The sequence below is a fragment of the Camelus ferus genome, chromosome 14 (assembly GCF_009834535.1).
Source record: "Camelus ferus isolate YT-003-E chromosome 14, BCGSAC_Cfer_1.0, whole genome shotgun sequence".
Classification (NCBI taxonomy): domain Eukaryota; kingdom Metazoa; phylum Chordata; class Mammalia; order Artiodactyla; family Camelidae; genus Camelus; species Camelus ferus.
Window position 1 is genome coordinate 19288377 of NC_045709.1, and position 26203 is coordinate 19314579.

The 26203-nt window shown below is 48.4% G+C and overlaps 1 protein-coding gene and 1 long non-coding RNA gene across 7 annotated transcripts in view; one reads left to right on the forward strand and one right to left on the reverse strand.

Annotated features, from left to right (window-relative positions):
* The first annotated feature begins 303 nt into the window (after positions 1–303).
* Positions 304–18718, forward strand: LOC116668586. 3 transcript variants are annotated; one of them, XR_004325762.1, is made up of 5 exons: positions 304–478; positions 623–888; positions 7609–7720; positions 8480–8617; positions 11979–18718. It is a non-coding gene; the product is annotated as an uncharacterized LOC116668586 (long non-coding RNA). The 3 variants fall into 3 exon arrangements; XR_004325761.1 differs by lacking the exon at positions 304–478 and having other exon boundaries at positions 502–888; XR_004325763.1 differs by lacking the exons at positions 304–478; positions 7609–7720 and having other exon boundaries at positions 502–888.
* MTUS2 (microtubule associated scaffold protein 2) overlaps positions 1918–26203 on the reverse strand; it is a 410325-nt gene continuing 386039 nt past the window's right edge. For all 4 annotated transcript variants that reach the window (XM_032496368.1, XM_032496367.1, XM_032496369.1 and 1 more), the window contains 5 exons: positions 25893–25966; positions 21261–21359; positions 20183–20302; positions 18729–18826; positions 1918–4780 (listed from right to left, as the gene is read on the reverse strand). In XM_032496368.1, coding sequence (XP_032352259.1) covers positions 4564–4780; positions 18729–18826; positions 20183–20302; positions 21261–21359; positions 25893–25966 — 608 coding nt within the window. In that variant the 3' untranslated portion in view covers positions 1918–4563. The remainder of the gene's footprint in view (positions 4781–18728; positions 18827–20182; positions 20303–21260; positions 21360–25892; positions 25967–26203) is intronic.

Below are 26203 nucleotides of genomic sequence, written 5' to 3' on the forward strand. Positions count from 1 at the left end.
CGCCCTCTTCCAAGGGGCATAGTTGGTTTTTGCCAAATAAGCCTGTCCACCAAGCCATAAATACCGCCATAAAAAGTGCGCTGTGAGCAAGGCTTAGGGAGTAAAGCGGACGGTCTGCTGCTGAAGTGAGCCTCGGGCCCGCTTCTCAGTGCCGACCCCGGCGCGCTCAGGTCTGTGGCGGGGAGGGGGGAGTGAGAGGTTGGGCTCTGCAGCCCGGGGGCGGGGGGCGGGGGGCGTGCTACGCGGCCCGAGCTACGCGGGTTTGGGTTTGGGTGCAGTTAACCCGGACAGGGGCTGCTGAGCGCGTGGCGGACTGGGCTGCCCGCGGTGGGGCCGAGGCTGCACCGCGCTCACTCCGCGTGGTGCTGGAACGAGCAGACACGGCGAGCGAGGCGAATTCGCTCGCCCGCCCGCAGCTCCTGAGCACATCCCCCACGCTGAGGGGGAAGGAACGGGGCTTCGCGGTCAGAGGCCCCAGGTATCCCTGCTTTTGTTGTTTTTAAAGAGGTTTGAGAATAGCAAACTTAAAAAAAAAAAAGACATTTAGCAAACAAGTGAATTAGCTCTAGTCGGCGGTGATGTTTATTTTTTAAGCATTTGCCCCAAACTCCCACGTGGGCAGGAGCCTGCCTCTTGCCTATCAGGCTGCGGTGAGAGTGCGCCGGGGGCCACTGCTCGATGCCTATTCGTGGATGCAGCTGTGAGAAGAGCCTTCAACTCCGACAACAGGTGGGACGCATCCGCTCCCCCCTCTACCTGAGCTTCCCTCCCCCCTGGGTCCTTCCTGCCGAGACATCCCAGCCTCCAGGCGAGGAGAGCCGCTGCACTGGGCCCTCGGCACAGAGCGAGGACCGGCTGGTTGACTTCACAGGTCTCTGTCGCTGCCAGGTAAGCCGTGGGGAGCACAGCTCTGCGCAGGGGGAGGGGGCTGGACCCTGTTTTCTCCGCCGGCCGCTCCCTTGTGAAGGGGAGGTGCTGATAAGTGCGGGGCGGACAAGGGATGGTGATTATTATAAAAGTGGAGGCCCAAGAAACGAGCAGGTTGGAACCAGTTGACAAGGAAATCATTAATAGCAGCCGTTGCCAGTGACCTGGACGCTCACGGGCTCCTGGGGTGGTGCTGGCGCGTAAAGAGTAACTCCTGGTGTGATTCCTCACCTGCGGAGGGGCTCCTGTTCAGCTATGGTTCAGGAGGGCAGGCGGGCCGAGTCTCCCTGAGGTCCCTGCCAATCCCCACAGAGGCCGCTCTTCCCGGAGACCCCAGGCAGGGCAGGCCCAGCCCCAGCAGGACATTCCAGGGCTGCCAGCCAACTGGCTGCCACCCCATCTGAAGGCCCGGGTGTGGGGAGTGAACGTTTTCAGGATGGAGTGTCCTGGCTCAGAGCTTTCCAGGGTCCTGTGAACCCTGTGGGCCCGAGACAGCTCACAACAAGTGTGTGCTGTGACCACCGCCACCACACCAGGAGGCCTGTCCCCAGTGACTCTCTCAGGGAGAGCTCTGTGACCATCCAGATGCAAAATGACAGGATTTAGGACAGACTAAGTGCTTTTTGGGTGGAAACACTGGTCGAGGTCTGAATTTGATATTGATGGAGAGGAGGTGGTACTTAATCTTTTGTCTTTTTTCCACCCAGTCTACCCGAGACTGGGGGTGGGGGGGCATTGAGCCCCCAAAGTCTGGACGGGGCTGCTGAAGGTCCCACGCTGGAAAGATGGGTGCAGGGGGGAGGGGTGGGGGGGAGAGTTGGTTGGGGGGATGGGTCTTGAGACCACGTGTTGATCAGCTGACTCCACCACACACACAAAAGGAACCCAGCCTGCAGGATACCTTTCTGGCCTCCCTGCCTTGGATCCCCGCCTGATCTGAAGCCTTAGAGGGCCAGGCCAACAGTCACATCAAGTGCATATCACAGAAGATCCCTCAAGGTCATTTTAATATGCTTCAAACACAAATATGCAACACAGAAACCGTAGGGGCTGGAAAAGGAACGTGTAACCCCGTTCAGCTCATCACCAAGTGCACCGGCCCTCCGGCCCCTCCCTGTCCCCGACCCCCAGCCAGAACCTCTTCGGAGCATGTGGTGGGCTGGGGGCGGGTGGGGCACCCACACACCAAGAGGTTGCTGAGGTTTGCTGGGTCTGTGTGAGGCAGGTGGGGAGGCTGTGGCATTTCTGCATGGCAACAGTTCCAGCCTGGCAGGTGGACACCTGGGGGCTTCCACACTGCGAGAGGTCCAAGTCCTAACGGGGTGGGGTGGAGAGGCACGGGGGACACGGTGGCAGCTGCCCCTCGTGTTTTGGGATTGGAGCCATGTGGGATGGGTGTCCAGGATGAGGAGACTAGGCCAGGGCAATGTGGGAATTAGCTCAAGTACCCAGGCCAGGGCTGATGAGAGGCAAACCCTCGCCGACCTAGGGAGGGAGGACTCGGTTGTAACACCACGACAACTCTGACCGCACTAGGCTAACACACCGCACCACAGTCTAACGTAACACTGAAGTCTGTATTGCTGTGTAACTGCATTTAGCAGGTGCCTTTATGGAAGCAGCTCCTAATTTGAGGGCTGAGCTACCGCTGAACGTGTGTTGGCAGGTGGTGCTGCTGAAAGAAGAAACGCTTGTGTGATTTAGTCAACGTGGCATGAACTACACTAATGGGATGCCCAGCTCAGTATCACAGCGCCATGCGGAGCCACTAAAGGGAGAAAAAAATGTTCTTCAGTGGGTATCTCCTGTGTGTGTCTCCAGGATGGGCAGAGGCCTGGAGGTTTGCTAGAAATGAGATGTATGTGAGGCCAGGAAGCCCAGCCTTGACTCATGCAAGGAACACAGACCAGGTCTGTCGTCACGCGGCCACATCTGCACCGAGCAGGCTGGGCCCTGGGCAGGCTGACCCTTCTGTGGGCCATTTCTTCCCTGCTCCACGGCTCTGGCCCACGAAGCATCCCTGCATGAGTCCGCTTGCATCGGGTGTGCTCAGAGCCAGCCTGGGGCTCTGGACCACTTCTAGGGGCCTTAGGGAGAAAAGTGCAGGGTCTTCGTCACAAACAGTAAGTAAAGGCATTGTTATCATCACCATAGCAACTGTCGAAACTACTTCTTTCTTTTGTGTGTCATGCTTCTAATGGTTCACAGCACTACACGTTCTAATTCTACCATTTCAGAGACAAATGCCAGTCCAGAAGCCAGTGACTACTGGCTGGCTGTTTCATGGAGCTCCTCTGTTTGCAGGAGCCTCCTGGACCAAAGGTGGGGCCGCTGTGAGCTGTGATATTGCTTGATCATCCAGCAGAAAATGCACCTGGGCTTCTGGAAGGTCATGTGATGATCCAGCACAGCTTGGGGAACTGACCCCCCAGGAAAGGAATTGGTTTTCTGGAAGCCCCTGCTAGATCCCCTGAACTCCTCAGTGTACAGGGATGAGGTTGGGTTACAGAGCCAAATGGAAGAGGGGGGCCAGTGAAATGGGCCGAGGGTCAGATTTTGGTGGGTTGATTGTTTACGGCATCATATCAGAGCAAAGCAAAAGGGATGCCGGAGTATGCGTTCCTACCCTATGCTTAGTCAGGATACAGACCCTCTCAGCAGTTTTCCTTCTTGAGGGCAGAGCATGAATGGTCTTGACCAACTCCAAGGTCATTCTCACCCTGACTCTATCAGGTCATGTGCTTCCATATTTTCCCGAGGATGCAATAGCTTAATGATGGATTCCATGGTGCCACTTAGGGAAAAAAGCAAAAGTTGTGTTTACAAGACTATAGATGATCCACTGTCATGAGTAACAACTGTAAGACTGCTAACCCCCTCAGGGTTTCCTGCTGCTGCCCCTTATCCACTCACGACAGGAGTGTTAATAATTAAAACTTGCGGATGGAGTAACAGTGACCTCATGTCATGTTGACTAAGAAGCTGATTGTTCCAAATGCAGTTACTGTTCATGAATGGCTGGTGTTTGTGTTAAACAGAGTACCACGTGGTGGTAGGTTGAAAGGCGCTTCTTCTCTGTATCTTTTTTTTTTTTTCCTTTTTCTATTTTGGGTAGAAATATTCCTGGGAAGCTAGATAGAAATGCATTTTCATTTCCCAATAATTCTGAGGCACAAGTTAGAAAACTGCTGACCATCACCAAAATATGTCAGCACTTCATGTTATAAAAAATGCAATTCAGAACCGCTGCATGTGTATATACGTGTATCTAAATATACACACATATCGGTGCAGTACACAATGCGTAGTCAATGGGTACTCAAAACTGAGCTAGTTGTAACTAACCTGAAATTCTGCAGTGGAAAAGTTCATCGCTCAAGAACAATTGGTGTTTCTCTCTTTTGGCTCTAACTATGGTCAAACGTTTGCACATCAGACACTACCGTTTACACTTGCCTAAGGGCCAGTACCAGGACAGTCTTACACGAGGATCAGAAGAGGACTCAGCCTGGGATGCAGCTATGCAGCTACTGGGCATGCGCGCGGGGCGAGCTGAGCCGGCCCATGGTCAACACTCCCTCGAGGTGGAAGCCCGCGTGGACCGGGCGCCGCAGCTCCGCCGGCTGCGTGGTGGCGTCATCTGGGCGTCGTGCTGACTCTGGCGGGAGAGGAGGGACCGGAGGAGGAGGAGCCGCGGTAAACGGGGGAAGTGGGGGACAGTTTAATCGGGCTGGTTGGGTCCCCAGTTTGGAGCTTCCAAAGCAGCTCTTCGTTGGTCCGGCTCAGTCTCTTCTTCTCCTGGGTTTCCTTCTCCACGTACTCCTGGAGATTGGCGTTTTCCTCCGACAGCTGTCTGCATGGGGAGGATAAGGAGCCATCAGGTAGCAATCATGGAGGAAGGCACTTAACCCGAGGTCGGCCAGGCCCATGTGTAACCGAGCAGGACCCTGTGGGGTCTTCCGGGGACAGACCCACCCCCATGTCCTCTGCTGCAGCTCCTCTCTGAAGGACCCAGATAATAGTATGTCACATATATTTCCTGAGTTTCTCAGATGCTAAAAATCACCACGAAAGGGTAGAAATGAACTGCCTGATGATGGAGAAAACGTGGCCCCACACCTGGTGCCCAGGGGTTAATAGTGTTGACTGCCCTGTTCCCACATCAGCCAATCAGAGAGTCGCACAAGCTGATCACGCACCTGTGACGCCCCTCCCTCACCTGGCCTTTAAATAAGCTTTGAGGGACCCCTTCAGGGAGTTCAGGGTTTTCTGGGGCACGAGCCGTCCATCCTCCTTGCCTGGCCCTGCAATAAACCTTTCTGTGCTCCAAACTCTGACATTTCAGCTTATTTGGCCTCATGGTGCGTCGGGCACTAGACGTCGTCTCCGGTAACAGTTCTGGAGAGCCAGCGCAGGAGTCCGTGCCCTGGCAGGTCGGCCCAGCCAGGCGGCAGCCCCTTCCCTGGGTCCCAGCAGCTGCCAGAGCTCACTTCGCTCTGGGGAGCCGGAAGGGAGTCCCCCAGCAGGTGCCGGCCGCCCCCTAGCCTGAGGCTGTTTGGAGCCTAGAAACGTCCAGAGCTGCGGTGCGTATTCTGTGACTGGGGGTGAGTGGCTCCAGCTCCCGCCGGCTGGCGATTCTCCACCCGGGCTCATTCCCACCGGGAAGGAAGCTGCTCTGGGCTCCCCTCGAGCCACCCTGGGCCCGTTCTCTGGGCCCTTCTGTGTGGAGGCCTCCTTCGGGGGAGGAAGTGGAATTTTTGGACTACACCTCCTCTGCTGGTATGACGGTAGCTTATTTGTTGCCAGTGTTTTCTTGTGTGTGTGGTTTTGGGGTGAGCCACTCAGGCTGCGCAGGATGGGAGAATTCCACCCCCTCCACCTGGGCTGAGAACCACTCCGGGTCCATTCTCTTTTGAGGGCTGGGCCAGTCTGTTTGAAGGCCTCTGTCTGGGAGTGGAAGTGGAATTTTGGGGCTACACTTGGATCTTTCGTTTGCAGAACCGTGTCTGCTGCAGGTGTGGCTGTGTCAGTACTTGCCCTGGCCGGCTGAGCAGTCTTTGAGCCACGGGCTCAGGTGTGACGACACCAGGGAACCCTCCCTATCGCCTTGACCTCCCCTGTGGCAGCTTGTGGGTCCGGACGTTCCCTTTCTAGCCTTGGTTGTTCACTCAGCTTCATCTCTGACGGGGCGCTGGTCGGGGCTCTCCCCTACTGGACTGACGGGGCTTTAGTTAGGAACCTCCCTTTTGGGGCTAGGGAACTGTGACCCCAAGAGAACATTTTGAATTCTTTGCTTGACATCTGGTAACCTCAGAGCTCTGTTCTGCCTTACGTATGGTCCTCCTAGAGTGTATTTTGCAAAACTGGTAGATCTTCAGCTATGTTCCCATAAATAAAAGGAACATTTTTACTGTAACACTGTGTGGCCTCAGTGCTCCCTGAGGTCTGGAGAACCGTGGCCCTGGTGGCTCTGCTGTTTTATCAGAGTGGGCCTTCTGCAGGTCGGCTTTATCTTGGGGGGGGGGGAGGGGTGTGAGTGTGTCTGAGTATCTTGGTACCTGAGTCCAAATCCTGTTCTCTCTTCCTAGTTTTGCTGAAAGTGAGGCATGTGAATGTGAGCAAATGATTATTAACATGTATTATTGTCTATTACTATTACTTCTTTTAAGCTGAAGTGGATATTTGAGAACTGGAAAAATAATCCCTGTAAACAGCCAAGATGATTAGGTTTTGTATAAACCGTTAGAGAAGGAATTTGCATTTCTCTTCCTGCGCCTTTGAGATGTAAATGATCTACCTGGGGTCTCTAGGAAAAAGTGGTTTTTTTTTTAAAACTCTTGTCCTGTCTTTACATAAAAATTAACATACAAAAGAGTTCTACTAGATTGACAAGCAAGCACTACAAATTGAATACTTCTAAGTATAAAAGAAGCTAGACAACAAATTTCGGGCTCATGTGATCTAGGAAATATTCAATATTAAATTAATATCTGATATTAAAGCTAGCTTAAACTTTGGTATAATCAGCACAGACATGTCTTTTATTGTGCCAAGGTTTCCTGAAAGTCAAAAGGTTCATGTTCCTTCTGTTGCAGAGTTTGTCAAAAAGAAAAAAAATTAACTTGGCATAACAATTCTTACAAGCAAATTAAATGCAAATAACACCCCAGGAGCTTTGGGGTGAACTTTTTGGAAATAATTCTGTTTTAGGAATATCTGCTTAAAAGTGATCTCTGTAGATACTTGGTAACTTGAAATTTGAGAGTTGTGCTAACTTAAGTTAAATGGTGGAAGTTTGCTGAATAGCTAGGTCACTCCCAGAGTAAGATACTGGACATTATTTACTGAACTTTTAGTTTCTCTGAAAAGGGAATCCAAAGGACTATTATTAAATATGTTTGGTGTTGCACTGAGATGTTTTCTATAAAAAGCATATGTTTTAGAAATTATAATTGGTGTGTATTTGCCAATCTACAGAATGCTATTGTAAAAGGCAGTTCATAACTGCTTACTTCTTTGTTTTCACTAGAAATTAGTTTTTAAGAGTTGAGGATTCTGATTTAAATGTCATTCAAGTTACTAAAAATAATAAAAGAAAAATTTCAGTATACAGCAGGAAAGCAGGTTATATGTTTTGAGTTAAAAAAAAAATTGTCCTAAATAAAGCTCCTTTGCTTCTAGATGAAAAAGACAAGAGACAAACTAACAGGGACACTGAACGTTGCGGCAAGTCTGTGAAAACGGGGCCCTAGAAGGTTTTGTGCATGGTCGGGCTGAGATTCAACTTCAGTAGGTAAGTGGATTTTGTTATTAAAAGAAGACTAGTGCAGGACTAGATTTGGTTTCTCTCTGTTAAGGGAACAAGTTTACTTAAAATGCTTCTGATAACAAATTGTGTGAAACTTTGATGTTATTGACAAACTTCCTATCAAATTCTAATCAAAATTTTTTTTGACTTCAGCTAACTTTGAGATGCTTCAGAGAACCCCTGAGACATCTCAGAGAAAAGTATTTAACTAGAATTGGTTGGTATGTTAAATTACATGGCATTGTCAGATGAGTGATAAGCTTGCAGTATTTTTCCATTTACAAGGCTTATCAGTGAACAAAGAATGCTGTGGCCATCAAGTCAGGCCACTACCGCCAACTCGGGATGCAGACAAGCAGGCAGCCTGGCCTCTGCGGCCGCCCCCAGTGGCACCCCCCAGGGGACTCAGGGTGGGGAAGCACAGGACACTGGCCCTAAGTAGCTAGGAGCAGAGCAAAGGGATGATGTCAATGAGCCCAGACATTTTGCACCTTCCCAGACATAGAAAAGCACTGAATTCTTTAACTTGAGATGTCTGGTTTTCTTTAACAGTAATTTTTTTCCTGTTCTAACTCCCTCATCTTTATTGTAAAAACTCCTGTACATCCTGGCTCCTCCCCTGCCTCTTCAGAGCAGACCCTCAGTGACCTGAGAGGCTGGCATCCGGGGCTTAAGTCTTAAGACCTCAGAAATGTCTGCTGAATAAAGCATAACTCAACTTTTAGGTTGTGCATTTTATTTCAGTCTACAGTTTTGGTGACCATTTACGAAGGGACCCAGAGCAGACTCCTCTCCTTCACCTGGACTCTATGAGGACTTGGAGCCTTGGTACCAGCACAGGCCTCTTGGGCCCATCTGACTTTTCGGAGAGTCCAAATTTGGGTGAGTCTCTCCTGATTCTAGGATCTCCTGTTATTGGTTAATTATCCTAAGTTTTATTCAGTGGTGTTAAAACTCCTCTTGGAAGAGCAAGTTGAGGAGTTTATCCTTGAAACTTAGTTTCAAGAAGAGGTACCTGGGTTATCCTCAGGGAAAGCACTGGGAAGATTCTGCTCCACTTAGACACTGAGTAGTTTTATCCTGAGGCTTGTACTGGGTAATTAGGGGGAAAAACTGGCCTGTGGTTTTTCCTTGAATAGGCTACCTTGACAGAGTTTGTTGAAATAAAACCAAAATCTTATGAGAGCCTAAAGACGGGACCCTCCTCCTGGCCAGCAGTGGCTTTCTCAGGTGACTGAGAAACTTGCAGGAGTGCTGGAGGCAAAGACCTCGTGCTGTGCAGCTGTCCCTGTGGGGACACCCACTAGTGAGTTTATTCTGACAAACTAACCTTAAAATGGGGAATGTAACTTTCAAAACAAAAGAAGAAGGAATGACAGATTGCCAGCCTCCAACTAAGGATCTGAGCCAGGTTCATGAACAACACTTACAAGGACTAACTTAACTGGAAAGTGAAGGAAATCTTGCCTGAAAATAATGAACCTGGGCTCTTTTGTTGCCTACACAGTTAAGTTTAAAAAAAAAAAAAAAAAGCCATCCTGATTTAAAAAAAAAAAAAAACTTAAGAATTCAGACCTTACAAAAACAAAACCCCTTCTAGGGGGGGACTTGCATTTCTCTTCCAGAGCCTTTGAAATGCAAATGTTTTGTCTTTCTCTGGGCAGGTTTTTTTGTGTGTACATTTTCTTGTTGTTGTTTTGGGTTTTGTTTTTGTTTTTGTTTTTAAACTTGGTCTCTGCCATCCAGAACGTACAAGTATGGTACATATATGGCAGCCAAGATAATAGACTGTGATTCTGAGCAATCCTCTGTACCAGTTCTCAGGCTTTTTGCCATCTTGACCTTCACTGCATCAGCCTGGACCACAAAGGCCTTTACTTTTTGGGGGAGTAAACTTTTGAATCTTATTTAGGTGGTGCCCCCCACTCTCTTGTGGGGAAATCTCTTCATCTTATTGGTTTTAAAATCACTACTAGTAACTACATCCATTTGTCTGATGACGGATCCTTTAAACTGGAGTGGAGAAACTTCTAAATTGATAAAAGTTTACAGAGCTCTCATTATAAACAGCTATTTTATTGGTACCTATAAAAATCAACCAAATTTAAAGGTGGAAAAAAATATATGTATCTAATGGTTAACCTAAGAACTCCCTTAGTTTAAAACAAAAAGAAAAATCAATTTTGAAAGCCTTATTTGTGTTCTCTCCCCTTCCCCTCAAGGGGTCTTATGATGCTAACAAAATCATTACAATAATTAATGTTAATTAGGTTGAGTAGCTGGAAAAAAACTGTAGAAAAAAGTCTAAAGTTTGGTTTTTTTTTATTAACAAGGTAAAAAAATTAAGGAGTTATCCCAAATGGATAAAATTTTTTTTCAGATGGTTATTTAAAACAGGATAAATAAAATGGACATTTATGGATTAAAATGCTAACATTTTGATGCTGCACTGTTAAGGTTAAATAGGCAGGGGCTCCCTACTGGTCCCCAAAATTTAAAGTCCAAACAAGTCTGCTCTACTTACCCCAGTTTAAAATGCATATATTTATAAGGCTGGAAAAAAACTACACTGAGATATTTGACCAATAATTGGGGCGACAGTTAGACCAATAAATCAAAATTTAAAGATAGCCAAGGGCCTGCATCCCTTAGCTCAAAGTCCTCTCTGGGGAGCCCAGAGACTTATACAAAATTAGGTAAGATGGACAGGGGATGAAAGAAAGAGAAGCTTCTAGGACTCCTTCTAAAAACAAGACTTGTTGACTGAACCTAATAAAAACTAAAAGGTATACGAGTTGATAAAACTGAAATAAAGGGAAATCTATAAAAATTGGTATATTTAAATGGGCATAAGCAAAAGAAATTTGTATAAATTATGCTGTAGGAGAGATATGTTTCAATAGGGAATGCTTCCCCTGCTTGTTATTGTAAGACTGGGCACATAGATGTGTCCCTCAGAAATATTAAACATACTAAAGGAAACCAATAGGGTCACCTGAGCCTTACAATATAAACTAAAAACTAATATTCAGGGGATAAAGAAAAATCCCCTGAATAATATAATAAATAATATAATAAAATAATAGAGATTTGCTCTAGGTTTAACTTAAACTCAAGAAAAGAGGGCCTTTATTAACTGCCTTATACAAGCCTTTGAAGACATGATAAACCATAAGTTTCTAGAACACAGAATTCTTTCTTTAGAAATCATCTCATTGATGTAGAAGAGCAAATTGAAGATACAGGTAGACGGGTGACAGACCAGTTCTTTGGAGAACTAAACGCATCTGTCTTTGTCTTACAAATCAGAAACGAGGCCAGACTGAGCCTGATTAGTTCAACAGTAAAACCTATAGTAAAGGACACATTTTGGAAGCCTTAGTGATCTGAGCCAGCAAATTCAATTTATTCTGTTATTTATAACTAGTAAATTTTTAGTGTAATCCCTAATTCATAACTAAGTTTTGATGTAAAGTTATGAGATCTCTTGTTTTGTCTGATTATGTCTGTGCACACATTATAGATATGTCTCTACCTCTAGAAAATATCATCAAAATTTATAAACTATCTATTTAATTGACTTAGAAGTAAGCACTTACAAAGTAAATACTTCTAAAATAAAAACTGGCCAAATTAACCTTCAGGTTCATGTGAGCTGAATATTAAATTAATACCTGGTATTTAGGTTAGTTTGTTGATCTAGTTAATATAAACATGTCTTCAGAGTCATCAAGTATAATATTCTTATTGTACCTAAGGTTAAAAAAAGTCAAAAGATCTTGTATCTGTGGCAAATCTGTTAGCAAAATAATTAGATGTGATAAAATTCTTACAAGTAAAACGCAAATGAGATAAGAGCTTTTGGGTGAACTCTTTAGAAATAACTGTTTCAGGAATGTCTGCCTGGAATGATCTCTGCAAATATTTGGAAACTTGATTCTCCAGTTGTGCTAAAATGAGTTAAATGATGGAAGTTTATTGAATAGCAAGGTCATTCCCCCCTCCCCCCCCCAAATTAATTACTGAACATTGGCTTCCCTTTGAAGGGAAGCTAAAAGTATATGGGACTATTGATAAAAAATGTTTGGTGCCACCCTGAAATATTTTCTATAAGAAAATGCATACTTCTGGAAATTATTATTGGTATTTGTTTGCCAATCTATAGAACACAAATGTAGACGACAGTTTGTAATTGCTTATTTCTGCTAACTAAAAACTGGCACTTGCCACCCATCTCTACAAGGACTGGATCACACTGGCACCTGCCGCCTGACTCTGCTTGGATTAAATCATGAGCCGCTGCAGCTGCGGACCTCCAACATGCCCTGAGAGGAGTTCAGGGTGCAGGTCAGGAATGAGGCGCTCTGTGCTCTGAGAAAACCAGCTGAACAGGCCTTCAGATAGATAGATATTTCCAGGAGAAGATTTTATGACCCCAATTCTTGCGTCTCCTCATATCTAGAAAAGCACTAAAATCATTAACGGTGACATGTGCTCCTCGTGATGGGCAGCGGCCTCTGCCTGAGTGTGCGCCTGAATGCACGGCCCCCCCTCGCTGACATCACATGTAATCCTGCATCCTCCCCCTGCCTCTTTGGAACAGTTTCCCAGAGCTTTCTGGGATGCTGTCTCCTGGGCTATAGTCCTGATTTTGCCCCAAACAGAACTTAACCCACAACTCTCACGTTGTGTGATTTTTATTTCAGTCGACATTTCCTAGTTTTCACAGGAAATTAAGAATTTTAAGAGCTGTGTTCTAATTTAAATGTATAATTAAAGCTACTACAAATAATGAAGAAAACACTTTACAATATAGTAGAAAAATAGGGTGTATGTTTTCAGCAAAAGAAGTTATAAAGGATGAAACTGCATTTTGTTACTTAGAGCTGATTGTTTCTAGATGGGAGAAATAAAGGACAAAATAATGTGGACACAAAAAGTGATGGAAGGCTTGTGGAGAAGGAATCCTGAGAAAAGACTTTTGCGTACAGTTGAAATTGACTAAACTTAGTCTAAGAAAATGGATTTTGTTTAAAAGTAAGTTGGAACAAGACTGTTAGGAGACCAAAGTTTGAGTGCTACTTTTTGATAACAGATCACGTGTGCCTTTAACTGCTTTGTATCCGTTTTTGAAACCACTGTCACTATGGTTGAGTAAATAAGCGGTATTTCAGTGACCTATAATTTTATCTGACCAAGTGTTTTGAAACTTTTTAACAAGCTTCCCAAATACCAAACTTTGATTAAAGTTCTTCTAACCTTCAGCTAACTTTGGGATGCTTTAGAGGGCCCCTGAAACACCCCAAAGAGAGAGATTAGGCTAATTAGACTTGTTCGGTATGTTAAATTACTTAGAAGCATTGTCAAGTAATGGGAGATGGACTTTAGGTTATATTGAAGAGATAAAGGACATTAATACAGATATTCCAAAATTTATATGGCATTCTTAAAAATCTGATATGTCCTGGTATCAGTCATAATTCTAATTATGATCTTAGAATGTTGTAGGTCACAGAAATATCCAAGTTGCTTGTCAGTGGCATTGCAATCAAATTTGTAACTGTGCCATTTTAAGTCTTGTCATTTATACTAACAATCATTGTTTTACTCTGATCCTTTTATAAAATGAAGACTTTCAGGAAGATTCATAAAAAGGGACTTTTAAACAAATATAAGTTTCTGATAATCTTTAGCTTACACCACTGAACTGGGTAAATTATAAAACTAATGGAACACCTGATGACTTCATCAAGATAAACAGGAATTAAGTAAATGGGACTGAATGAACTGGTAAATATGATTTGATCATCTTATGACTTTTGATAAGCATACTGGTCTTTAATTTTTATTTTCCAGAAAGCCCTTCCTCTTATTCTGTGACCTACAAGTTGATAAATGTTTTATCCTTATTTACAGAGGCATACTTTATCTTTTTCTTTCTGCCTGATCCTTCCAGAATCTGACTTCTCCATCTGGCTCTCCTGTGGACTTGAGGGTTATTGCAACCAGATTACAATCTGGTCATACTAATCATTGTTTTAATTTGTTCTTCGTTTCTAAATTGTTATGCTTTGTATGACTTTATTAATGTTACTAACTGTGTTACTTATATCTTATTTTTTTAAATTGTCCTTGGCTGCCTTTATTTTCCTTTTTTTTTTTTTAAATGAGGGGGAGGTAATTAGGTTTGTTTATTTATTTATTTATATTTGGAGGGGGTCCAGGGGGTTGAAGCCAGGATGCTGTGCGTGCTAAGCATGCGCTCTGCCACTTGAGCCACACCTTCCCCCATCCTATCTATTTTATAAGATTGTCTCTTCCGTTATCCAATGTGTGACTAGGCCTCTGACAAGATTAATGATGACTGAACATCTTGAGAAAATAAATCACATTTATAACCCTGCATAGAATAATTGTCAGAGTGATTCTAGGTATAGGAAAGAGCAACGAGGGAAAAACGTTTCCTGGATCATAAGACTAGTAAGACAGGTGATCCAGAGAATTTATGGTTATCAACAGGGACTGATCCAAAAATTAGCACCTTGAATGGCATGTCAACAGAAACCTCACTTGACCTAGGAATAAACCTGCCTAGTCCCATGGGACAAAACTGGTCATGAATTGTCTCCCAAAATATTGGTCAAATTTAGGACCAAGGGGGAGCACTGTGAACGAAAAATACTGCAAGCTTATCAGTGAACAAAGAATGCTGTGGCCATCAAGTCAGGCCACTACCGCCAACTCGGGATGCAGACAAGCAGGCAGCCCGGCCTCTGCGGCCGCCCCCAGTGGCATCCCCCCCGGGGGATTCAGGGTGGGAAAGCACAGGACACTGGCCCTAGGTAGGTAAGAGCAGAGCAAAGGGATGATTTCAGTGAGCCCAGACATTCGCACCTTCCCAGACATAGAAAAGCACTGATTTCTTTAACTTGAGATGTCTGGCTTTCTTTAACAGTAATTTTTTTCCTGTTCCAACTCCCTCATCTTTATTGTAAAAACTCCTGTACATCCTGGCTCCTCCCCTGCCTCTTCAGAGCAGACCCTCAGTGACCTGAGAGGCTGGCATCCGGGGCTTAAGACCTCAGAAATGTCCGCCGAATAAAACGTAACTCTCAGCTTTTAGGTTGTGCATTTTATTTCAGTCAACAGCCTCCTCAGATGATATGGTGTAAATGTTAACATAGACAATCTGGAAATTGTATAAGGTTTCTGAGATGTAGATATGGCTTGGTGTTATGCCATCAGTCACAATTCTAGTTATCCTAGTCATATTCTAGTTTCAGTCTAGTCATTGTCCTAAAACGCTGTGTGCCACAGCAACTTGATTAAGTTTCTTTCTCAAAAACACCATAGCCAGATCTTTAACCTCGCCTTTTTAAGTCTTTCGTTATTTGTAAACAGCTAAACTGGTGCTTTGCAAAACTGCTTCATCTTCAGTAAGATTCACAAAAAGGACTTCCTGACAAGCACAGGTTTCTGTTAAATCACACTCCCAGACTGGGTACGATGTTTGAAAAGTCTGCTGAAAACTATGATTTCATAAAACTGTTAGTAAAAAGGATTAATTACATAGGAATGAGTTAACAGGTGAATATGGTTATACTTTTTTTGGTTTTGTCCGAAATACTACTGGCTTTTAATATATTATTTTCTCACTGAGTTATCAGATGTTTATCAATATTGAAAGTTATTTTACTTCCAACCATGTTGTTGCGCTCAGTGTTTAGGACAGAAAGAGAATTCTCTAGTGGAGCTGTCACAGTGTAACTGCTCACGACGTATAACGGGGCCTGCGCTACGTCTGTTGCTAAAAGCACATGTACGACGCTTGTGGAACAACTGGGTGTAAGTGATAAAATGTAAAGCCAATAACGTGCTTCCCCATCAGCACACCTCTGAGCGTGTCCACCATCTCTGACTAGTTCTCCCCCAGCGCGGATGACCAGGCAAATATAAAGGAGGCCCAGCCCCGAGGGACGTGACCTGAACCTGGGGCAGGAGCCATCACCCCCATCAGTGCTGAGGGACAGGTATTTTGATCATCAATGCCTTCTACTGAAAGATTTGCAATCAAAACGAGAAATGATGGGAAAATCTGCACACAGTGAGGTATGGGGAAGTCATTCTGGCCTACACACAGTTAAACTTCACTGATCAAAGTGGCCTGTTGTTCCGGCCTTTTCGACATGGATTGTACATCTGCTTTGACCTTGAGGAGGGGAATGCGTTTGAAAATCGAAATGGAGTAGCTGTGCTTCAGACATTCAAGGTAAAACTCGGTGGCCCCCGGGGGTGTGATTTCAGACAGGTTCTTGTATCTCTGAGAACTCAGATTCTGAGCTGTGTCATTCTGGGGAGACCACCCACCGTTCTCCAAGCAGTGTATGCTGGCAGCTGGCACCTGCAACCTTACAACCTTAAGGTCTCTTGTTTTTAACTACTAAAGTTTTAGACAATAAAATTGTTTTAGATAAGATGTTAGCAGAACAAAGGAGAGGCGTAATGGCAGCAGCTCCTGCTGTATGTGAATACATGTCAGAAGCTGAAACCTACTTAGATTAAAGCAGACAGCTAGCTACAATCTCCCACAAAGCGCCAGCCCCAGACTGGTTTTCAGGCTTGGGCCCCTGAATTCCTCTGGGAATGAGATCTGTTTGTCTATTAAAGTTCTGGTTGTCACTCCAACTACTTGTAATCAAGTCTGCTGGCACAAAAAGTGGGGAACTAAAGGACTGTGATCTTAATCATACAAGACTCAGATCCAGGACTTGAAGCTCGGGGGTATTTTCAATGTGGTGTCCACCCCCAAACTGAGGCAGGACGAGGCCCTGCTTCGGCAGGAAGTCGCCAGAGCAGGAAGCTTTGGGAAAGGATAAAACAGGACTGGAGACTGAGACTGTCCCCCTAAAACCGGGCTCCGCTGCCGAGTTTATTGTTAACCTCTCTGTCCAAAATGCCATTCCCTGCCTTGTCCAACACCTGTTCTTATGATTGAAGAGTATCAAGAGAGGGGGACTGTAAACAAGCAGGACCCTGTGGGGCCTTCTCGGGGCAGACCCCTCCCCCCCTCCCCTGTACCCTCTGCTGCGGCTCCTCTCTGCAGTACCCAGATCACAGTACCCCACCTGAGTTTCCTGAGTTTTTCAGACGCTGAAAACCACCACCACAGGGAAGACGCGAACTACCTGATGATGGTCAGGAACACGTGGCCCCAGGCCTGCCGGCGCCTGGGGGTCGGCAGCGTTGGCCGTCCTGCTCCCTCCACATCAGCTCGCCAGGGAATCGTGCACGAGCTAATGGCCTACCTGCCGCCCGCCTCTCCTCGCTCAGCCCTGCAGTGAACCTGTCTCTGCTCCAGGCTCACGGGCACACGGACGTGCCTTCGGCTGCATGGGCGCAGAGGGAAGGGAGTAGGTGGTGGATGCCTGCGGGAAGGACACAGCCCTGCCGGACCGTGGGCACCATGAACCGGGGCTGAAACTAATTCCACTTGTCCCACTGACACATCCAGTCCCAGAGCCGCTCGGCCAACACCTAACCCACTCCCAGGGGACTGCCCCCGGCAGGGCGGGTGCCGGCGGGCCAGTGGGCAGAGCAAAGGCCACAGGCCACCAGGAGGGGGCGGAGTGGGGGCGGGGGTGAGTGCGCCGCCTGCAGCCCCGGGCAGGGCGGGTGCTGCGGCCTCAGGACCCCAGCTCCAGCCCTGCCCCTGGCCCGGGACCTGCATGACAGCCGGCACCTCCTGCCACTAAATTCTGTGCATCTGGCCACCTGCTGGACTGGGAGCCCTGAAGGGCAGGGGCCAGAGCGTTCGTCCGCCAATGCCTGGCACCCAGCCTGGTGCAAGATGGCTGTCAGATGCTCAGTTGATGTTTACTGCTAATGGAGCCTATGTGAAAAATGAATCTGTGCATTTTGTGCCTCTGTCTCAACACGTGTGTTCCTCCCTGTGCTGCATTTGTAAAACATGACAACACCTTGGAGGAACTGGGCAGGGATAAGTAGGGACTGTGTACCCAGGTGGGCTGCAGCCCGGAAGTCGCCCTGCTGGGGTCCAGGCTGGGCTTGCTCTTTGGGCTGGATGCCTCTGCAGCCAGAGGGGCCTGGACTGCCTGCAGCCAAAGGGGAGGGAGACAGGCCTGCTGGCCCGGCACAATCTCTCCTGTGTGCTCTGCGGTGGAAACAAAGGGCTGGCACCAGGCGCTCTGTTGTGGACGGGGTGTGTGTGTGTGTACCTGTGAGAGGCTGTGTGCACAGGAGTGGGTGTATGCAAGAGGGAGGGTGCGTGTGAGACATGTAATAAATGTGCATGTGTGAGTGCACATGAGTGTGTACTGTGTGTGCCAATGAGCACTGGGTGTGCATGGGGTGACACGTGGTTTACAGCTCTGGCTCACGGAGGTGGCTGGGCCCTCCTGGAAGTCCCCTCCGGCTGGCTGATCGATCCCAGGCCCCTCGCACCCACTCTACTGAAGCAGGGCTGCCTCCCGACCCTTCTGGGAAGTGGGGGCCCTCCACGCAGGGTCCGCAGTGAAGGGCTGCACACACAGGGAAAGAGCTTCCTTGGGAGCAGCTGCCCTGGTTCGTCCCCTCCCTGCCGCCCTCTGGCCCTGACAGCTCTTCTCCGCCAGGGCCACCTGGCCCAGAGGACGGTGCAGCAGCCGAGGGCCCCGCTGGCAAGTTCACAGGACGGTTCTCTTTAGCCTGGGGACCCCCCATCTGCAGCCTCTCCGAAACCCCTCCAGAAATAACCTGTCACCTCCCAGCTGCCCCTCATGCTTCTGCCTGCATCCCTCCTCCCTGCGGTGGGGTCACCGCTCCCAGAGCCAGAGCCTCCACAGGGCACTCAGCTTGTGTTCTGTGCTGCCCACCACGCGGGGCGCACCCCGAGCCCGAGGTGGGGAGCCTCCCAGCTCGGAGGAGTGAGGACAAGAGCAGAGCCACCCTGTCCGTGGCACCTGCTTTGGAATCTCTGACATTCAGGCCCACCTACCTCGTGACAACTGTGTTCTGGTCGATCCTGGCTCTGAGATCTTCATTCTGCTGCTGGAGAACTTGGATCTTTTCTTCCAGGACAATGTTCTTTTCCGCCTATAAAAGACAGGGTGGCAAGAGGTGCGAAGAAGTGAGGCCATGTGACGGATGGCAGCCCCGTGCCCTTGGCCTCTGGAGGGTTATAAGAGCTGTGCTTTTCATCCAGCAGTTGGTAAAGCATTAAGTCGGCTGTAAAATCAGGTTAGAGGGACGTGATCAGCATTTCTTTTTTAAACAAAATAAAACAAAATAACCTGCGTGTCATCAAAGTAAGTACTGTTATCTGTATTTTCCTTTTATATAATGTGTGTGGACTGGTGCAGACAGTGGATTACACAGTGCATGTGTATATACACCATATGTGTATGTGCCTACACTGGAGTCCTGTGTGCCACAGGTTACTCTTAGCAAGTGTCTGGGTAAACCAGCTTCGTTCAGAGACAGATGGGGAACTTTAGCAGTCAGAGAAGATCAGTTACTGAGCTGGTAAGGTGCAGACCTGCTAACAGGAAGATGGCAGGATACAAAACACTTGCATGTCTGTGTGGGGCCTTTGGGGTGTGCACACTTGTACAGAGGAAAGGCTCTGGAAAGTTAACAGTGGTAGAAATATATTTTAATCTTCCAATTTTTTATCTTCCAATTTCCTATGATGCACATCTTTCTACAATATCAAACGTTTGTTTTAAATATAATAAAAAAGGAATCTATTCTTAGACCCTTGGGCCAACCTTCCCATCAAGACGGCATCTCCCTGGAAGCCGGCTGCTGCTACTAGCTGTGGACGACTCTCAGCTGCAGCCCTTGCCCCCACGGGGTACGGGTACAGGAGTGAACTTTCCAGTTCTGTTCCCCCAAGGGGGCGCCCTTTGTTAGTTCCATGGGAACCGGGCTGAAAGGTGAGGCAGAGAGTGTGCTGTAAGCAGGGACCTGGAGCTCTGGGCTGGGGCTCCCACCTGGACTGGACCACTTGTTGGTTCTGGGTGAGGCATGACCTCTTCCTAAGCCTCTGTGTCCGCACGTGTAAAAGGAGGCCCCTGACAGCACCTGCCCCAGTGCACTGCTGTCGCAGTTAAAGAACAAACACGCAGAAGGTGTCTGCGCGGAGCTCGGTGCCCACAAGTGATGCTCGGCCCACATGTCCCCGGGAGGGGTGAGGAGTTAGCACGTCACAGTGCAGTGCAGGTGGGTCATCAGAGGGGCCCCAGAATCCTACAAATGAGGCCACCTCTGAGATTCCTTATCAGAACTTCTGGCTTCCTGCCTGAGAAAGGCCTTGAGATGCAGCTGTGGCATTTTCGGCTCAGGTGTAGCCCCGCCCCCTTGGCCTGGTAAGCCCCGCCCCCCCACCTGAATGCTGTGAACACGGATGGCCGAAGAGGCTACTGGACCCTCGAGGAAAGGCTGACTCACCAGCTTTTCCAGCTCAATAATCTTCTTTTCCTGCTGGTGTATTTGCTGATTCTTCATCTCTAACACCTGCTTCAGACTCTTCATGTCTTCCTCCAAGTGCTGATAAGGAGCCAGGGCAACCTACAAGGGCAGAGAGCAGGGAGCTAGTAACCGGGGGACCCGGCAAAGCCCAGCGTTCACCGGCATCACCAGTTCAGCTCAATCTAGTCTTTGTTAACAAGCTTCCTAACAGGCACTGGAGAACATGAGCAAGAGGGAGGGGGAGAGGATGCGCAGAGCCTTCCCTGACAAAGATGCCCACAAGTTCCCACTGGGACCGCTACCAAGAGTCCAGCCCCTTGGGAAGCAGGAGAGACGAAGCCATTGCTCCCTGAAATGTCGGATGCTGGGATGGCCAGCCTCTCCCAGCCCGGCCCCCAAGGGGAGCTTAGGGGACAAAAAGAGAAACTTCATTGCTGCCTTTTAACATTCGCCCAGACGACTGGATTCAAAAGACAGGTGGGGATTTACAGGCCCTGCCCCCTACCCTGCCTAGGAAGTGAGCAAAAGTGGTTTAAAAAGCAGAAAAGGCATTGTAGAAAAAGAAATGTCTGGGTCAGGTTGCCAGATGGGACCAATTAAAAAACAGGCTGTTAAGGCTGAATTTCGCATGAACAACTTACTTTGTAAAGATTGTGAGAGACATGCTCATTACGAACAAAAATTCATTTACGTGTAATTTAAATTTAACTGGGGGTCATGCATTTTATCTGGCAACCCTACATTAGAGGGAAGAAATTTTGCCCACTTTTAGGAGTGGTCCCAGGCCCAGTTTGTCACAGATGCTCGGGGCAGTGGCTGAGGAGCCGTGTGGGATGTGGCAAGAGTAACACTTAGATGGAGAAACCCACAGCTGTCCTGACTCAGCAGCGATGCCAACAGGTGTACATTTAAATCCCTGGGAGGCCCTGACCAGTGTTGCTCTGGCAGCAGGTAAGCACTGGGAACCTGACTTCGGGGTGATGATGGGGAATCCCTGGGCACCCTGGGGTCCAACAGGGTGGCCTCGCAGTGCTGGGTGGCCAGGAACGCGTGATACCTCCAGCTGCTCTTCAGTGTTTTTCCTCAAAGCCTCTTCGAAGCGCCGGGCTCGGTCCCGCAGAGACTGACTCTGGAAGGTCAGCGTGTCCACCTGGTCCTGCAAGAAATGCACAAAGCGGTCCACTGCAGATGCCACACCTGGGAGGCGGGGGTGATGGCTGCCACTTGGCCCTGGGGGCTCCTCATGGGGCAGCAAGGTCAGAGGCCCTCCACTGACCTTGGAGAGGACAGACTTCACTTACAGGGCAGCACCATCCAGGGACCTGCCACCCAGCCCTGACCCCTGCTGCCCAGGAGGCCAAGGGGAAGCCAGAAGAAACTCCACCAAAAGGGCATCGCCTGCTGGAGGGAGATTCGCCCAAACGCCCCCGTGCTCCCAGCCTTGGTGCCTTGTCCAGAACAGACCACAAAACACGGGCAGATGACTTTGGCTGTTGCACAGAAGGCGCACTGACGCTGTGGGGGGGGACCCAAAGCAGGCGACCCGACTCTGAGTGCCTCCTGAGATGAGAACGCTGTCCTCACCCCCTCCCCCCCACAAGCAAGCTTGCAGGGGAGCAGTTAATAACTTAATACCTGATATGATATATCACTTATAAAATGACACAAATGAACTTATTTACAGAACAGACTCAGACATAGAAAACAAATTTATGGTTACCAGTGGGGAAAGGGCAGTGGGAAGGGATAAATCGGGAGTCTGGGATTTTCAGGTACACACTACTATGTATAAAAAAGATGAACAACAAGGCCCTACTGTACAGCACAGGGAACTGTATTTCATACCTTGTAATAGCTTATAATGAAAAAGACCATGGAAAGGAATATATATATGTACAACTGAATCACCATGCTGTACACCGGAAATTAACACATTTTAAATCAACTACATTTCCATTAAAAAAATTTAACATCTGACCCCACAAAGGCAAACCATCAGCAGAGAGGCATCTCCATCCTAGGGGGGCTAGCGGCCCCCACTTCAGGAGGCACAATTAATCCATCTCACAGAAGAACTATCCTCATTTATTCAGGCCAGAAACTGTCAAACCGACCTTTACGCCTCTCTCTGCCTGAGCCCCTTCCCCGCACCACTAAACACGCTGACATCAGGTCGATGGTCAAGTCCTGACCATTAAACCTCCTTCATGTCCCCGGATCCACAGACACTCCTGATCCCACTCCCACCAACTGGCGTCGGGCAAGTAGCTGACTTCTCAGACCGGATAACTCATCTGCCCGCGTGCTGGAGTCGGGGAGCTTTCTAAAGGGCAAGGCTGAACCTGTCCCCCTACACAAAACCCAGTGCCCTCAAGATGAAGCGATACCCTGACGCAGCCTCACATCCTCCCCATCAGCCTTTCTCGTCCTCGCTGCCCCCACTCCATCCTACTATCCCACTCCCCCTCGGCGGTGCCTGCACTGCCAGCTACTTCTGTCCTCCCTGGGCAGCAGGGGTCAGGGCCGGGCGGCAGATCCCTGCATGGAGCTGCCTCCTCGGCGGAGTCTGTCCTGTTCAGGCCCCTCCCCGACTCGAAGGACACTCCTGCCCCCAGAGCCTGCCAGCCAGGGGCTGCCCTCTGTGTGAAGATGGAAAGAAGGCAGGCGCGTGAGAAGGCACGGTGCCCCAGCCGCCAGGACAGAGGTCCCCACACCGAGCCCTCTTCCGGTGGCCCCAGCCCTGCCTGATGGCCGTGGGCAGCAGGGGGAGCCGGGCGGCAGGCTTTCTCCTGATGCTCGAGCAGTGAAGAGATGGTGCCTCCCTCGTGCCAAGAATTTGAAGTTCTCCCCCCAACATCACCACTTCTGTAACTTTAGAACAAGGACTAGGGTTTTCCTGTGGACCCTTCTAGCAAGAGAAGTGGCCTCAACCCACCAAGTGTCAGCAGCGGGCTGTGGTAAAGGATGGAATGGCACGTGGGAGCACTGTAACGGATGGGGTGCCGGCTTGACTGCTTTCTTGTCATCAGAGAACCCTGCTTTGCAAACCATCCTTGGTGGGTTCCTTTTCCTTCTCTCTCTGTTTTTCCCAGTTACTTCCATTTAACTTTTAAGAAATAAAAGTCCCCACGGTGCCATTAAATGCAAATGCTGGTGCATTAGGGCAAGAGTGTCAGCGGGAGTTCGAAGGCACTGGAGCTGACAAATGTAAACCACGTAAATCACGCCCAGGGCAGCCGGCTGGGCCCCAGCACGCATGCGAGGCTGCCGCAGTTCCCCCTCCAGAGCTGGGCTCTAGAAATGACTGCAGGGCTCCATGACTCCTACACCAAGCCTCTCAGCATCGCAAGAGCAAGCATACCTCTCAAGCCTCTTCTCCTCCATTAAAAACAAAGCAATGGAAACTCCTCAGGCAAATACCACCGAGGCTGCATCTGAAATATCGCACTGTGGTTTTTCTCCTTTAATCACCATTATTCAAAGACCAGGGTCTGCAGGCGCACAACGGTGCCGCCGCAGTCAGACAGGACACACTGGTTTTCAATGCGGGTTGGCGCCTTTAACGTCAAACTAAGAGGCACAGAGACCCAGCTGGTGACCTGGCCTCACGTGGGCCACTCGGAGTTAACCAGGGTTGGGTAATAAGGGTGCTGATAAACGTAGCAACACCTGAAGCCATTATAATGGCAACAGCTGCTGCTTGGCGCTCTCAACACGTACACATGATGAAACAAAATCATGTTTAAGGCAGGACAAGAAAATTTTTAAACATAAAATTCTCTCTCTGCCTATTTGGGCCATTACACTTCTTTAGTGTGCCCTTTACGTCTGCATTATATGTTAACTAGATCGCCTGAGAAGACACAGGAATGTCTGCTGGCCAAAAAAAAAAAAAAAAAAGGGGGGGGGAAGCAATTTTCTCCCGCAAGGTAACTCCTTAGGAGATAACATTCCTCTCCTTTCTCAATCCTGTAAGGGGTCATGATGCCCCATGACTTGCCCTGTTGGATTACGTAAACTGTCGATATGTTGCTTGGATGAATGACCCTTTGTCTCAAAACTTATATAACGGTGCTTTGACCTCTAAGAGGCGGGACAGCCCTCAGAGCTTTCTGAAAGACTGTCTTCTGGGTCCTGATCCTCATGTTGGTTCGAATAAAATTCTTCCTTTCTTAGATTGACAATTGATTCATTTTTTGTTGACACATATTATTTCCCTAAGCTGCTCACACGTTGAGGAAGGAGCTGCTGTCGTCCCCATTTGACAGATGAGTCAACTAAGGTTTACAGCTTATGTAACTGTACAAGAGTTCAAAGCTATTAAGAGGAGGTACAGTGGGGATTTAAACCAAAACTCAAAATTTTTTTTACCCCAAACCTGTTTCTCCAGCTGCCAGTAGCCCAAGGAGATTGGCTTAAGCAAGTCCATCCTCCCCGCACCAGGAAATCTCCAGCTCAAATGGATTCTGCCCCTGGAGAGTTACAACTAAAATGTGCACAATTCAGGTCCGTGTGATGTTAGTGGCGGAGTGAGGACTCACAGATGAAACAGAACTCTCACTTCTTTTGGTTTTGGACTGGGTGGGGTTTCTGTTACATCATAGTTCAGTATGGCTGTTCCTCTCCTAGTTTGTGTTCCTTAAGGATACTGTATTTGGATGGCGTGTGATGTACGGGACATGAAGAAGGCAGTTTGGGGCGAATCTGCCAAGCACTGGCCACAAAAGGAGGACACGGGCAGAGGCAGGCCCTCTGACGGAGCCACTGACTGAAGGGCTTGCAGGAAGCGGTTTCCCATTTAAAAATTTTTGACTAGTACACTCAACAGTTGTGACACTCCACACCTCTAGATTCCTCTCAGGGCAGGGCAGGCTCTGCGCAGGGAACGCTCCCTGCAGACAGTGAGTCATCAAAGAAGCAAAATTCCCCTCTTTGTATTAGGCTTAGGGTAAGCGCCTTCCCCAGTTTCCAGACACCAGCGCCCCTGGTATTTACAAGCGAACCTCTCTGTGTCTGGGAGGGGAAGCAGGGCCACCAACCCACCACCTCACTTCCCCAGCAGCCCCTCCCTAGGACTGGGGCTGGTCAACATCTTTTCAGGGAAGCAGCTGGCCGGGGTCTCTGGGAGGCAGGAGGGAGGGAAGGCGCATGATCTGGGAGACTCTTCCCTCTCCCCTTCGAGGTCGGAAGGAAGCCAGGCAGTGCCCTTGGCATCTGAGACCACGTTCTCAGATAGTAGGTAGGCTGGTAGTGGGACGCTGAGAAGCTTTACCTCTCACCCACCTCCAGGAGACTCGAGTTTAGATTAGATTTCCACTCCCAGAACATGTCCTATGGCTTCTGCCCCACACGACTCTCCCGACACCACTCCCCCCGCCTAGGTCCCCGCCTTCAACCCCGGCTCAGTGACTCCTCTGACCGCAGCCAGCGCTCGGAACTCCCGTGGCGCTGGTGAACAGTTTCATTCATTCTGTGCAACTGTGTGTTATTGTCCATGATGGTCTGTCCCTATTTGTGTCACAGCTCTGAGTGGACAGTAAATTCCTTACGGGCAGGGGTATGTCTTATTTACCTCCATACTCCAGTGCGTGGCACAGGATCCAGTCCTTTGCAGGTGCTGGATAAATGTTTGTGGACAGGAGTAAGGATGCTGCCATTCTCCTGATGTCACAGTTAAGGAAATACTAACCTGGAGGGACAGCCGCAGCTTTTCAAAATTTTCTTCCAATTCTTTCTTTTCAAGCTCATGGGTAGAGATCAGTTCTGGAGAGAAAATATCAAACTATTAAGATGACCTTGAAAATGATCAAACAAGCTTCTTTTGCCAGCTAAGACTAATGACGTCAGCGAATGAGGGGCCCATTAGACAGCACTCTTCAGCCTAAAGAGACGTCTCCATTAGTTTGAAATGGTATGAGATGTTATTTAGGAGAGAGAGGGAAAGAAAGAGGAAGGGGACAGGAGGAAGGGAGGGGGAGAGGAAAGAAAGGAGAGAAACAG